This window comes from Loxodonta africana, chromosome 13, assembly GCF_030014295.1.
Source record: "Loxodonta africana isolate mLoxAfr1 chromosome 13, mLoxAfr1.hap2, whole genome shotgun sequence".
Classification (NCBI taxonomy): Eukaryota; Metazoa; Chordata; class Mammalia; order Proboscidea; family Elephantidae; genus Loxodonta; species Loxodonta africana.
This window is the reverse complement of record NC_087354.1, coordinates 40514349-40528932: the sequence shown is the minus strand read 5'-3', so window position 1 is coordinate 40528932 and position 14584 is coordinate 40514349. Positions and strand designations below refer to the sequence as shown.

General features: G+C 45.7%; 1 protein-coding gene across 1 annotated transcript; it reads right to left on the bottom strand.

The window, feature by feature from the left end:
- Positions 1-9811: 9811 nt before the first annotated feature.
- Positions 9812-11511, bottom strand: IMP3 (IMP U3 small nucleolar ribonucleoprotein 3). Its single transcript, XM_003413828.4, has one exon. It carries the CDS (start codon positions 10942-10944, stop codon positions 10390-10392), a length of 555 nt encoding a protein of 184 aa, XP_003413876.1. The 5' UTR covers positions 10945-11511; the 3' UTR covers positions 9812-10389.
- Between the last annotated feature and the right edge of the window lie 3073 nt (positions 11512-14584).

Below are 14584 nucleotides of genomic sequence, written 5' to 3'. Positions count from 1 at the left end.
TTCCTATTAGATGTATGTTCCTTGAAGACAACTTTAAAAGCTTGTACTTATCTCCTGTGGAATGTGTCCTTCATCTCAAGCACCTATAACTAGGTGTCTGTTGTGGGAAAATACGTAAATACACCACTCTGACTTCAGTGGCTTTATTCTGCAATCCCACTGGTACAGAATGTCTTAGATTCACTTTTTAGGCCAAAGGCATTTAAATGAATAATTTCTTTTATAAGAATTGGCACAAAGCTGGTTTCTGTGAAGCCACAGTTAAAGATGTCTCAAATGTCCAACTTCCCAAACCACCGTACCACTCCATCATCTCTAAAACCAACCACTCCCTCTCCCCTCAGTACTCTTCCTCCCACCTTTGGGTTCAGTAATTTGCTGCAACATCTCACAGAACTCATGAACCATACTTAGGATTATGGGGCTTATTAGGGAAGTAACAGGTTACCATTCAGGTTCAGAATCAACTTGGAAGTAACAGGAACAACTCGGAACACAGTTCTTCAATCAGGACAACTTCTTGGCCTGCTGCCACTGGACCCTGGTTGGGCCTTGCTGCTGCCTTACTTTGGGGGCTGGAAAGTCCACTGCAGCTGTCTCACAACAGTCTCTTGGTTCTCACCACTCTTGCTGTGCCGTCTTTCATGGTCTTCAGTGTTACATCCCCTTCTTCTCTTTCTCTCCATGTCTCTCCCTAAAACCTCTGTCAGGGAAGCTAGCTATACAGCAAGCTCCTAAACAATTTCAAGGCATGCTTCCTCCCTCACCCCAAGCAAGACTATGAACTAACCAATCTCCTACAAGGGTTCCATGTATCTTATTTGCATTAGAAAAACTGTCTGATCCCCTCGATGGGCCAGAGCACCTCGTTTACATAATCCCAATCATTTTGTGGGAGTTAGGAGACCATGGCTAAAAGGCCATATAACAGTAATTCACTACACTGCAGGCATCAAGGCAACTTGTCTTACCTTCTCTCTCAGATCTGACTTAGTGTGACTCTAAAAGATTAATATCTTTAAAGGTTTTCCTTGAGCAGTTTCTTTTAAAATAAGTAGAAAGAAATGTGAGGTGATTTAAAGAAAAATATTAAGACAGTAACAGGGCAAGTAGTAAGTGACTACGGCAAAGACTGTGATAATGGTTAGGAATGACCGGATGTAGAGAGATGCCACATGAAGGAAGGATGGAGTTGAGAAAGAGGGTGTCTTAGTTCTTAGTGCTGCTATAGTAGAAATACCACAAGTAGGTGGCTTTAACAAACAGAAACTTATTTTCTCACAATTTAGGAGGCTAGAAGTCTAAATTCAGGGCATAGCTCTAGGGGACAGCTTTGTCTCTCTGGGGGAAAATCCTTGTCTCAGCTTCTGTTCCAATGTTCCTTGGCAATCTTCGTGTGGTGTGGCATCTATTTTCCCCTAGGTGTGCTTGCTCGTCTCTATGCCTAATCAACTCTTTTATATTGCAAAAGCAATTGGCTTATAACACACCCTACAGACACAGGTGCATTAACATAACAAAGAAAACCCTATTCCCAAATGGGATTACAACCACAGGTGTAATCCAAAAACCCAGACCCACTGCTGTTGAGTGGAATCTGACTCATAGTTAGGATTTACAACAGGTATTTTGGGGGGACACAATTTAGTCTATAACAGAGGGGGGACCCAGAGACCATTATCTGTAGGCATCTGGCCACTTTAGTCCCTGTCCTTTCAAGACAGAGACTGTGCCTTCTCTGTGCTCATACTCTCTAGAGTTGACAGCACTGTGCCTAGAACTACGGCTGGGTCTAGGATACAAGAGTTAAGGAGGCACTCACTCTCAGGGTCATGAAATGCCCTAAGTGCCTCGTTTGCCTTGCCTTAGTTCCAGCCCTGCCTGGCACAATCAAAGAAGGCTCAATTTGAAGCAGTTATTAAGAGCCTGCTGTATACAAGGCCTCATCCTGGAGGCCATGGTGAGGACACAGCTGGATTCCCATCTCACCTGAGCCCTTGACAGTAATATTAAAGTGGCATTTATATTAAGTAACTGCTTGTCATGGATTGAATTATGCCCCCCGAAAATACGTGTCTACTTGGCTAGGCCATGATTCCCAGTATTGTATGGTTGTCCTTTATTTTGTGATCTGATGTAATTGTTCCATATGTTGTAAACCCTAATCTCTGCCTGTGGTTAATGATGCAAGATTGGGCTATGTTAAAGAGGATTAGGGTTGAATGCAACATCCTTACTCAGGCCACAACCCTGATCTGATATACGGGGAGTTTCTCTGGGGTGTGGCCTGCATAACCTTTTATGAGATAAAAGGAGAGAGAAGTGAGCAGACAGGAGGGACCTCTTACCACCAAGACAGAAGAGCCGGGAGAGGAGTGCATTCTAAAGGACCCAGGTTCCCTGCACTGAGAACCTCCTTGACCCAGGGGAAGATTGATGCCAAGACACAGGGAGATTTACAAGGAATTCTAGGCCCACAGATGTTGAGAGGAGACAAGGACCTTCCCATAGAGTAGACAGAAATAAAGCCTTCTCCTAGAGTTGGCATCCTGAATTCAGATTTCTAGCCTCCTAAACTGTGAGAGGAAACCCTGGTGGTATAGTGGTTAAGTGCTATGGCTGCTAACGAAAAGGTCGGCAGTTTAAATCCACCAGGTGCTCCTTGGAAACTTGATGGGGCAGTTCTACCGTGTCCTATAGGGTCACTATGAGTCGGAACTGACTCGACAGCAATGGGTTTGGTTTTGGGTTTTTTTTTTTTTTTTTTTTTTTGGTAAACTGTGAGAGAATAAATTTGTTTGTTAAAGCTATCCACTTGTGTTTCTGTTATAGTAGCCCTAGATAACAAATCACTGCTGCTGAAGGATGAGACATATGCATGAGAACCAAGTGACTACATTTGTCCCAGCCAAGATGTCCTAGACCAGCTGACAGCCAGCCAACCAGTCCACCCCTAGTCTTAGGAGAGAGCCCAGTCAAGACCAGCAGAGCCATTTATCCAACATGCATTTGACCATAAAATTGTAAGTGAGCCCAGCAGACACTGGAACTGCCCAGCTGAACTGCAGACTTGTGACCTAAATAAATGCTTATTATTTTAGCATTGTTTCACGGTGGTTTGTTACACAGCATTATTGAAGCAATAAAAACCAAACCAAATCCACTGCCGTCAAGTCAATTCTGATTCATAGCAACCCTATAGGGTCTATTGAGGCAACAGATCACTGCCAAAATGGCATAGTGGGGCCACCCGACCTCCTCTAACTCCATGAAGGGGAGAGAGAATCACCATCAGCATCAGCCCAAAGCTGGCTCCTATGAAGCAAAGGTCAGACAGACCTCCTCTCGCCAACTTTTTTACCAATTCTGACACCAGCCGTCTCTCCCACGGCACTCTCTACTTCTCTGCTGGGTTCAATAATTCGTTGCAATGCCCACACAGAACTCACAGACCATACTCACAATTATGGGATTTATTAGGGAAGTAACAGGTTATAGGAAACCCTGGTGGAGTAGTGGTTAAGTGCTACAGCTGCTAACCAACAGATTGGTGGTTTGAATCCACCAGGTGCCCCTTGGAAGCTCTATGGGGCAGTTCTACTCTGTCCTATAGGATCGCTATGAGTTGAAATTGACTCGACAGCAACAGGTTTGGTTTGGTTTGGTAACAAGTTACAATTCAGGATCAGGAACGACGCAGGATGCAGTTCTTTGGTCAGGATAGCTTCTCAGCCATGCCCACAGGCAGGCCTCTCTCTGGCCCTCGGCCTCTCTGCCCTTGGCCTCTTGGCCACTCGGACCCCTTGGGCCAGCCTAGTCTCTCTGATCTGCTTCAGCAAGTGTTACAAAGCTCTTTAAGTTCCACTGATAACTGCCCAGAGGTACCCCACTCTACCAGTAAGCCTTGTGCTTACTCACTCCGTGGGTGGGTGAGCCTACCTCCAAGTGTCCTGAGACACCCTGCTCTGTCAGCAAGGCTCCTGCCCGAAGGCACTCAGCCTTCTTGCTCTGTGGGCTGGGAAGCCCACCACATCAACTGCTGGTCTCCTGATTCTGCTGCTGCCGGTTTTCTGCCATGCTTGCTACTGCTTCTCACAGTCTTGTGCCATCTCTGGTGTTATAGCTGTCTCTGGGTCTAGGAAGTTCTCAGTGCAGGGGGCCCAGGTCCAAAGGATGTACTCCACTCCTGTCTCTTCTTCTTGGTGGTAGTAAAGTCCCCTCTCTGCTCTGGGATTGGCTCTCTTTTAAGCCTAGCAAATGGCAAAACTGACCAGTCCCTGCATTAGGATTCCATATACCTTATTTGCATTGTCCCATTCCCACAAGAGTTCACTGGATCTTATCTGCATTAACTGCAAGCTGTCCAATCCCCTTGGTGGGCCAGAAACATCTTATTTGCATAGTCCCACCCAATTATTGTATAGGAGTCACAAAGACTATGGCTAGAAGGGCCACATGAAGTAATTCATTGCACCACAATCACCGATACAGAAGTTGGCCAGACTAGATGCAGGTGAGTGGGTGGGCAGGGGGCTGGGCATGGCCAAAGTCTGTGCCATCATTCCTCTGGGCTGAGGCCTGAGCTCCCCTCCTGCCTTCTGCTGGCTGCTCCTGTGGCTTGCTCAGCTCCAGCTGCTGGTGATGCTGGAGTCAGAGAGATTTTTACCTTGACACAGCTCACATGCAAAATCCCATGGAGACTGGTGAGGGAAGCAGCAGACCCCAGGCAGGATGGCAGCCTGGGACTTGCTTTCACCCGCAATGCTCCCAGGCCTGATTGGCTGGAAGACATCCAGCCTGTAATTCTTCAGACCCAGCCAGAGTCACTTGAACCTCATTAAACAAGGAGGCCTGCCTGGGAGTCCACTTGGCCACAGAAACTCATCAGAGGGCTCTCTGATACCATTACGGGTACCTCCACTTTTGTTGAGCATGTGCTACGTATACCTTGAGCAACTGGAGAGAGGAAGACATGCTTGTTACCTGCTTCAGCCCTCACACCCCACTGATCACGTGTTCTATCACTTTCTCCCTTCCTCCTCTGTATTTGTTTGGGTACCCTAGAAACAGACCCTGGAACAGGGATTTAAGTGCATGGGATTTGTCGAGAGGGTGCTCTTAAGAAAAAACACTTGAGGGGGTGAGTGAAGCAGGAGAGGGAAGAGGAAAGAACAAAGCAAGGATGTGGACTCAGGTAAAGTTTAGGCTTGGTCTGACCCCTCAGGGCTGTCCTGCCTGGAGGCAAGGGGCTCTACCTTTAAATACAGTAACATCAACAACAAAAAACTAAACATTATTTAGCTCATGATTCTACAGGTTGGCAATGTAGACTGGCATCAGCAGGACAATTCCTCTGGTCTTGACTGGACTCTCTTAGGCCTCCGTAGTCAGCTGCATGTTGATTACACAGTTCTGCCAATGGGGTTGGCAGGCTGTTTGCTTTATTACCTCATCTCTCCTCTACATGGTCTCTTACCTTCCAGCAGGCTCTACCAGGGTTATTCTCATGGAGATGGCAGTGTTCTGAGAGACTGAAAGCTCTTAAGGCCTAGGTTCAGAACTGACACGCAGTTAGTTTTGTCACATGTTAATGACCAAAGCAGATCACAAGGCCAGATTCAAGGGGCTTGGCCTTTTGTTCCTCATATCTGCCAGTCAGTGGCTGCAGACGTGTGGTGAGGATAGTGATGGAGAAGGTGAGACCTCCCAGGTGAGATGTCTCAAGTCAGCTGAGGCAATTCTCCAGAGAAGGGAGGCAGCCAACCAGGCACAGCAGCTGGGGGGAGGGTGCCCTGGTCACGTAAAGGGGATCTGGGTAGGGTACCAACAGCATCTACTAGTCTCCAAAACAGACCTCAAATCCAGTTACTTTGCAGCCTCTGTGCCACCGCCCTGGTCTAAGCTACCAACCTCTCACCTGGAAGACTCAAAAGACATCATTGCCCCCCACATGTCCATGCCTGTCCACATCTAACTCAGTCTTTAAGTAACAGGCAGACTGATTACTCCAAAAGATGCTAGTATTACTGAGCCATCCCCATGCTTCAAACCCTTCCATTGCCCGTGCCCTGCAATGAGAATAAAATCCTAAATCGTTGCCCTGCCTATAAAGTGCTGCAGGATTTGGCTATTGCTTACCTTAGGCCATTGGTCCTCAGCCACACTAGTTTTCTGTTTCTAGAATGCACACATCTTTCCTACCTCAGGACTTTTGGGCATGCTGTTTGCTATCTTCCTGATTCGTATTTTTCAGGTCTTAAATTTCATTTTCTCCAGGACTTCTCCCTGACTTCTAAAATCTCTGCCTAGTAGTCGGTCAGGTATCATTTCAGATGTCACTTTCTCAGCTACAGCCGACCCCCCACCCCCAGCCCCGTGCTTATACCACTCTGCATTTTACCGCCGTAGCATAGACCCTAAGTTATACTTCAGGGACAATGTCTGTTTTGTTTACTGCTGGATGGTGAGCACCGGCAGGCACTCACTAAACACTAGGGAATGAATGATGAGCCAGGTACCCTGCAAGTCTCGAAATGAGTCAGATGTGATCTTTAGGACACTGGCCTTGGAGAAGCTTATAGCCTTGGGATGAGGCAAACTATCACAGACCCAGGAGGCGTGTTCTATAAACAGGGCATATATAGGATGCAGTGTTACAAAGAGCAAGAGAGGCTTCAGAGGAGGTGGCAACGCTGGCCTGAAGACTGGCCAGAATGACAAAGCACAGGGAGAAAGACCAGGCTGGGAGACGAAGGGGTGTAGGGTAGGGAGTGAAGGTCCCTGGGGATGAGGCATGGGGCAGGCAGGATCTCAGAGGCCCTGGAATGCCACGCTGAGGAATCAGGTCTCTATTATCTGACCACCATGTCCCAAAGCGTGCTCACAGAGAAGCACTGGTCTCACAAGGCTTGCTTTGGGTTTGGTTTGATCAATACTTATGGAGCACCTTCTGAGTTAAAACACACGCTGCCCAGTATTTTTTGTTATTTGATCTTCACATTATTACCCCCATTTCACAAATGAACAAACACACTCTGTGATGGGAGATAACTTTTTCGAGGTCAAACGGTTAATAAAAGATGGAGCCAATGCTCTGACCACAACAGCTGAACACAGCAATTTCTTAAATATTCCAAGTTAAAATCTCCCTTTAATTTGGAAAAGGTTGAAGTGTCTTCAAGGGCTCTTTTTCAAACTTCAACTCTCAAACGCCAATCAAAGTTTTTGACCCATTCAAACCAAACTAGTTGCTGTCGCATCGATTCCAACTCATAGAGACCCTATAGGACTGCCTCATAGGGTTTCCAAGGAGCAGCTGGTGGTTTTGAACTGTCGACCTTTTGGTTAGCAGCTGTTGCTCTTAATCACTATGCCACCAGGACTTGTCTGACCCATTAGCAGATTGTAAAATGAATTTAGTGGGTTAGGATCAATATTAAAAAATGGAAAACACCAGAGGGCATCCTACAGTTTCATAAAACTTCTGTTTCAGTTGGATATACACATAACCCTTACAGGAAGCTGACCTAAGCTAGGATGGCCCACCAGGCTCCCAGAGGCCAAGGAAAGCAAACCTTTCTGACGCACTGGATTTGGGGAAGAAATGACCCTTGGCTCATGGGGCTTTGTCCAAGCATTTTTCTGAGGGCAGCCAGCTTAGCATCAATCCTTTCTCCTTTAATGAGACCATTTCAATTGCTCTTTGATCAAGGACACTGCTTTAGAAAATCAAATGTTTCTTTTGCCAAAACTTATCACATGTATGAGCTTCAGATAAATCGAGATCACACAATCATATTAACGCATTAGTCTTTATAGAAAAATTGGATACCGAAAAAGCGTAGATTAAAATCACTAGTAATACCCCCACCCAGAGAGACACTATTAGCTTTTTTCTGTTTACATTTTTCTTTAGAAAAATGGAATACTCTTGGTACCATTTTATAACTTTTAAGTGTTAACTTTCATTGAGTCCTTAAATATCTTGCTACAATTATTTTTAACAGTTGCATAGTATTTCATTATAAGAATATCCAGTTGGGAAACATTTCCAATTTTTCCCTGTTATAATCACTATGATGAAGGTCCCTATAGCAAACTTTTGCAAAATCCAATTTACTTATGCTAATTCTTCAAAGTGGAATTTCTGGGTCAGAGCGTGTGTAACACATATTTTTTAGGGTCTTGATACATACTGCAAAATCGCTCTCCTGAGAGGCTGTGCGCATATCTACGTGTGTATGTATATGTAGTTGTTGTTTTTAAATCTTTCAGGCTTTTTGTAACACGTCTAATTCCCTGCGTATTTCCTTTGTTGGGAACAGGGGATGGAGGCACTAACCTTTAAGTGCTTACCACATGCCAGGAGCAATTCTAAGGACTTTGTAGGAATCAAATCATTTAATCCTTCCTGCAATTTTAAAAATCAGTACCATTATTACCCCATTTTTCTGATGAGGAAAATGGCGGCACTGAGAGGCTAGGTAAAATGATCAATGTTACGCAGCTAGTTATGCACAGGAGACAGGATTTAGACCAAGCAGTCTGGCTCCAGTGCCCGTCCTCTGCATCGACTCGAACAGATTTTTTTTTAAGCTCCAATACTTCCGGTTATAGGTTCTGATAAGCCATTAAAGGGAAAGAGAAGACTTTTCTCAAGAATCTTGTATTTTACCCCTAAAAGAGCTTCCTTCAAGGGAACTTTGAAACTAGACTAGAACTGAAGATTTGGACAAGTTTACGTCTCAATTCTCAATTTCCCAATCTGAAAGGCAGGGATAACACCACCTATATTGCAGGGTTGTTGGGAAGAGTAAACGGCAGCCTAGCACAGGCAAGGCCTCAAGAAGTATTAGTTTCCTTCTCCAACTCGAATTATCGCCTCACCTGCTCCCTGAAGCCTTCCCAGCACAATGCCTGTTCTCTACTCAAACCTTCATGCAGCATCTATTGGGACTAATCACATCGCCTAACGCTGCTACTTTTCTCTGTTGGCCTGGAAACTCAAGTTCAGAGACTCTCTAAACCCTGACACACCTCAACGGCTGGCTGTGCTGACGCTGACAGTTTCTCAAAGAGAGCATAGCATACTGGCTCCACCACTTCTGGCTATGTGATCTTGGGTAATTCAACTGGTCTCTGCCTACGTTCTCTCATCTGAAAAGGGGGAATAATTGGATTCCCCACTCCACAGGTTTGTTGGATTAAATAAACTAATGAATGTAACGCACTTAAAACCGTTCCCGATACACAGAACGTTTGCTCTTATCCCCAGTGCCACCCTCTCTTCATGGTTCCTTTATCAGAAGCTGCCTCCCACCTGGGTAAGCCGGGATGGCACATCTAAAAGCCAAGCCGTTGGACTCAGCATTCTATTTTTTTCTTTTTCTAGAAGTCTTGTGTAAAATGAAGTAGTCTCCCTGCTCTTCCTCCTATACCTAAGACCATCTAAACTTCCAGGAACCTCCTGGGCCACTTCTAACCACTAGATGGCCAAACTACAGTGATGATTTCCTTAGGCAAGCAAACACTCAGCCCACTAATGTGGTATTTCCTGGGGCTGGAATATCAACAGGAAGTCCTGTGGGGAAGAGCTCTGCTAAAACATTCATTCCAAGGAAGGGATTTGGGAGGCCTTGGTAAACTGTCAAATTTGCTCAGCCCTGAGCAACACCCTGCAGCTCCCACATGCCACCCCTGCTGCAGGCCTCCCCCAGAGGCAGGATGCTATTGACCCTATTTCTCTTCTTTGGGTTCCTGAGCTAGGGAGACCTACATATAAAACTCTATGTAAGAAAACCAGACAGACAAAATGTTGCACTTAAAACGCAATTGGACCATTTATTGGCATTAGGAAAGCGTTCCTTTAAACAAGGGAGAGGAGTCTTAACGTTTAAGTCTCACCCGTTTTTTGAAAACTTGGGACCAAACTCCAACGCCGGAACACAGTTTAGGCATGAACAGGCGCAAAAACTTAAATAAACCGAACCAAACAGTCCCGCTACAAGAGGAAAAAGGGAGAGTTTGGGCACCGGGGTGGGAGTGGTGGTAAGAGAGTGACGTTCTTCCTTTCATGCTACAATTTTTCGGGCACAAGAAGTTAATTCCCCAGAGCAGCACAAATCCGCTTCCCACTGTTTCCTAAGGCAGTGTCTCCTATTTAATTCTCAGTAGTCCAAGTTTTCGGAAAGTATCTTGGAAAACAGGGGTGCACCCTCAACCCCTAGCTCTGCGCGTGGCCTGCAGCTGAGGAGCCAAGTTCCCTAAGAACAGCGGGAGGGAACCGACGACCCGCTTACATTCGTGAGGACAGCTTCCTCAGAGAAGCTGCTAGCATCAGGCCTCAGTTTTCCCATCTGTAAAATGCAGCCGTATAAAACGATAGTTCCGCTAGCCTTCCAGATCGAAGTCATCGCGCTCCTCATTGTACTCCAGCACGTGCCGCTTGATCTTGGACGAATCCACCCAGGTGACAAAGTCCTCCATGCTGCGCGTGACAAGGAACGCGGGGTCGGTTACCACGTCCGGCCCTACGCGCACGTGGCCCTGCTCCACGAAAGCCACGGCGGCTTGGAGGTGCTGCGCCATGCGCAGCTTGAGGAGTACGGTGGGCAGGCGGCGGCGGCAGAAGGACGAGGCCGTTACGAAATCGCACAGCTCGAGCGAGCCGCGCGTGGGCACCAGGCCTAGCGCATACAGCTTATCCAGCAGCGCGGCCGAGGAGCGCACGCGAAACGGGTCGTTCTCGGGCAGGTCGCGTAGTCGCCGCGCTAGCTCGCGCACGGCACGGCTCAGCTGGTTGTAACGCGTGTAGTCCTCGCGCCGCTGCAGCCGATAACGCCGCAGCACGCGCAACTCGTGCAGGTTGTGGTCAGTGACCTCCCAATTCAGGAAGTCCACCTGTTTCAGCAGCTTCTGCTCGTGGAACTTAAACTTCCGAACCATGATGGCGGCAGCAGCAGCGGCTGGGCTTAGGAGCTAAGAGGCACGTTCCGGCATCCGGGCGACTTCCGCCTCCGCGCACGAAGTTTGGGCCGCCCTGGGGATCCTGAGCCAATGAAAGAACGGCTCAAAGCCACGCCCTCATTCACCATTGGTCAGAGTGGAACCACGCCTCCACCTTTGTATCTCGCGTTTTTTCTCAGCATCCCGTTCTCCGTTTTTTGGGTTTTCGTTCTCCGAGGGAGACGGAAGAAGAATTGGAGAGAGGCCGGGGGCGGGGCCTGAGGCGAGTCCCGGAGGTTGGAGCAGCCCAGTGCAATCTCCAGAGCCGTGCTCATTTCCGACCATTATGACTTTAGCTTCTCCTGGGTGGTCGGGAGAGTCTTCCCCGCAAAAGCTGTAGGGTCTGGTTCCAGGCAAGATGGGTGACCGCTGGCTTGTTTCATTGAGTTTACTGTGCTAATTGACTATTGGGTTCCTCGCAACCTGTGGAGGAGCTTCCCGGAGCCGGCCGCCCCGGCCCGCCAGCATCAGGTCCTTCTCCCAGATTAAATACTGATTCCCCGGCCGCTTCCAAGACACACAGAACCGAGATCTACATGGGAGCCGCCTGGGAATCTGTATTGTCAACACGAGTCTTAGGTGATTTTTACAACCCAGTAAGTTTGAGAAACTTGGACTGTAAGTACAAGTCCTGAACCTTTAGTCTGAGCTCAAACGAAGTAGCCTGCCAGTGAATCTCTGCTCACCGCGTATTGAGTTAAATTTAATGCAGTTCGGCTAAAGCTGTACATTACATCTCTCAGAGTGTAGCGCTGCGGGACTCTCTCCTTTATTTGCCCAGGCTTTTGACGCCACCTAGCTTCTCCGCTGATCATTCTTTTATTTTGTACGCTTTTCTTTATTTTTTTAAATATAGTATTTTATATATGGAAAATAATCCATATGTAACATATGTAAGTTATAAAATATAGTGAAAACTCATGAACCCAACAGCCAGTTTACGAAAACATCACCAGGACCATTCCAGCCCTTGTCTCCCCCCACAGGTGAAGATATCTAGTCTCCTGAATGTTGTGTTTATTCCACATTTTTGTTCAAAAAGAAAAATAGTTTTATCACTATACATGCATATCTGAATATACTGTTGAACCTTCTTATTCTATGTGTAGCCCGTGGGCCAGCAGAGAGCTTGTTGGAAATGCAGACCCTCAGGGCCTATCCCTGATATATAGAATCAGAACCTACATTTTAACAAAAACCCGAGGTAATTAGTATACACGCTGCAGCTTGAGAAGTGCTGCCTAGAAGACAGGGACAACACACAAAGGACATGATGTTTGCTATATATAGCTATAAGTGTTTCGTTTTACTGCTGCATGATATCCTGTTGTTTCGCCCTATCTAATTTATTAGCCCATTTTCCTGTTGGAGTTTCTGGAGGGACCACCATTAATGTTAGAAACCCTGATGGTGTGTGGTTAAGTACTACAGCTGCTAACCAAGAGGTCCGCAGTACTTCTCCTATAGGGTCGCTGTGAGTTGAAATCACCTCGATGGCAATGGGTTAGGCTTTTTGGAATCAACTCAATGGTAATGGGTTAGGTTTTTGTTGTTGTTGTTGTTGTTATGCAAGTTTTTAGTATATATCCTGGAGTGGAATTTCTAAATTGTAAAATATGTACATGTTCAATCTTTGTTGTGTGCTGTCGAGTGAATTTCGACTCATAGCGGCGATATGGGACAGGGTAGATCTGCCTCATAGGGTTTCCAGGACTGGAATCTTTATGGTAGCAGACTGCCTGCCACATCTTTCCCCGAAAGAGCAGCTGGAGGTTCAACTGCTGACCTTTCAGTTAGCAGCCAAGTTTTAACCACTGTGCCACTAGGACTCCTGTCAATATTACTGGATATTACCAAATTGTTTTCCAAAGGGGTTATACCAATTTATATGCCTATGAAAATTCCTTTTGCACCTCATTCTTGCCAATGCTTTGTTGCCATTTAAAAAATTTTTTGTCAATCTGGTAAGTGGGAGATGACATTTATTTGTGATTTGATTTGCATTTCCCTGATAATTTGTTTGCTCCTCTACAAAATACCTGTTTAAGTCTTTTGTCTATTTTTCTGTTGGATTGTATAGCAGGCAGAATAATGACCCCTCCCCCCAAAGATGTTCATGTCCTAATCCCAGGTGTTACCTTACATGACAAAAGAGATTTTGCAGATGTGATTAAATTAAGGATTTTGAGACAAGGAGATTATCCTGGATTATCTGGGTGGGCCCAGTATAATCATGAGGATCTTTGTAAGTGAAAGAGGAAGGCAGGAGAGTCAGAAAAGGAAATGTGACTATAGTAGGAGCAGAAGTCTGAGTGATGGGATTGCTGGCTTTGAAGATGAAAGGAATGTGGGCAACCTCTAAAAGCTGGAAAAGGCAAGGAAACAGATTCTCCCTGAGAGACTCCAGCAAGTACACATCCCTGTTGACACCTTGGTTTTAGCCCAGTGAGACCTATTTTGGATTTCTGGTCTCCAGAACTGTAAGGTAATAAACTTGTGTTGTTCTAAGCCACTATAAAACCAAAAAAAACAAACCTGTTGCCATCGAATCGATTCCAACTCATAGCTACCCTATAGGCCAGAAAAGAACTGCCCCAGAGGGTTTCCAAGGAGCAGCTGGTGGATTTGAACTGCTGACCTTCTGGTTAGCAGCTGAGCTCTTTACCACTGTGCCACCAGGGCTCCTTTAAGCCACTAAATCTGTGGTAATTTGTTACAGCAGCAACAGGAATCTAATACAGGTTGTTTGCTTTTTTTTTCCCCCTCATTGATTTGAAGGTGTTCTTTATATATTCTGGATATTAATCCTTAACCACTTCTCTGTGTTGCAAACAGGGCTTCAAACTGGTTCTTTCTGGTTTGGCTCCCTGCTGAGACTCACCTGGAGATCTTAGTAAAAATGTAGATTCTGATTCAGTATATCTGGAGTGGAAATGAAAATTCACAATTCTCAAATCTATTAGTCCAGGCCTTTCAAGACTAACTAGAAAGTCATTCTTTCTCTTAAGCTGCAGATCCATATTCCCAACCACTTAGTCCACTTCCTAATAACCAGAACTTTCTGGGAGCTTCAATGAATTATCTCATTTAATCCTCACAAAACCCCTGTAAAATATGTACTGTCATCACCCCCATTTTATAGGTGAGGAAACTGAGGCTCAGAGGGGTTAGTATTTTGCCTAAGGTCATACAGCTGCTAAGTGTGAAAGCTGATAAGCAATGAGTGCCCGCCCAATTCCAGAGCTTGAGCTCTTAACTTTTTCTTTTTTTTTTTTTAACTTGAATTTCCTACAGGCACTTAGAAGTCTGCAAGTACAAAAGGGAAACCGTCTTTTCCGCAGACTTACTCTTTTTCCTTTTTTAAAAAAATCCGATTTTTTTTTAGCTATGAATTTCATTCAATTCATTCAACAAATATTTACTGAGACTTGCTATATAACAGATTCTGTTCGAGGTACTTGGGATCCATTAGGCAATAAAACAGACAAAAAGTGCTGCCTTGTGAAGCTTACATTCCAGTGAGGGGAGAGAGACAGATGATAAACATAATAAATAAATAAACTATATGTTATATTTTATG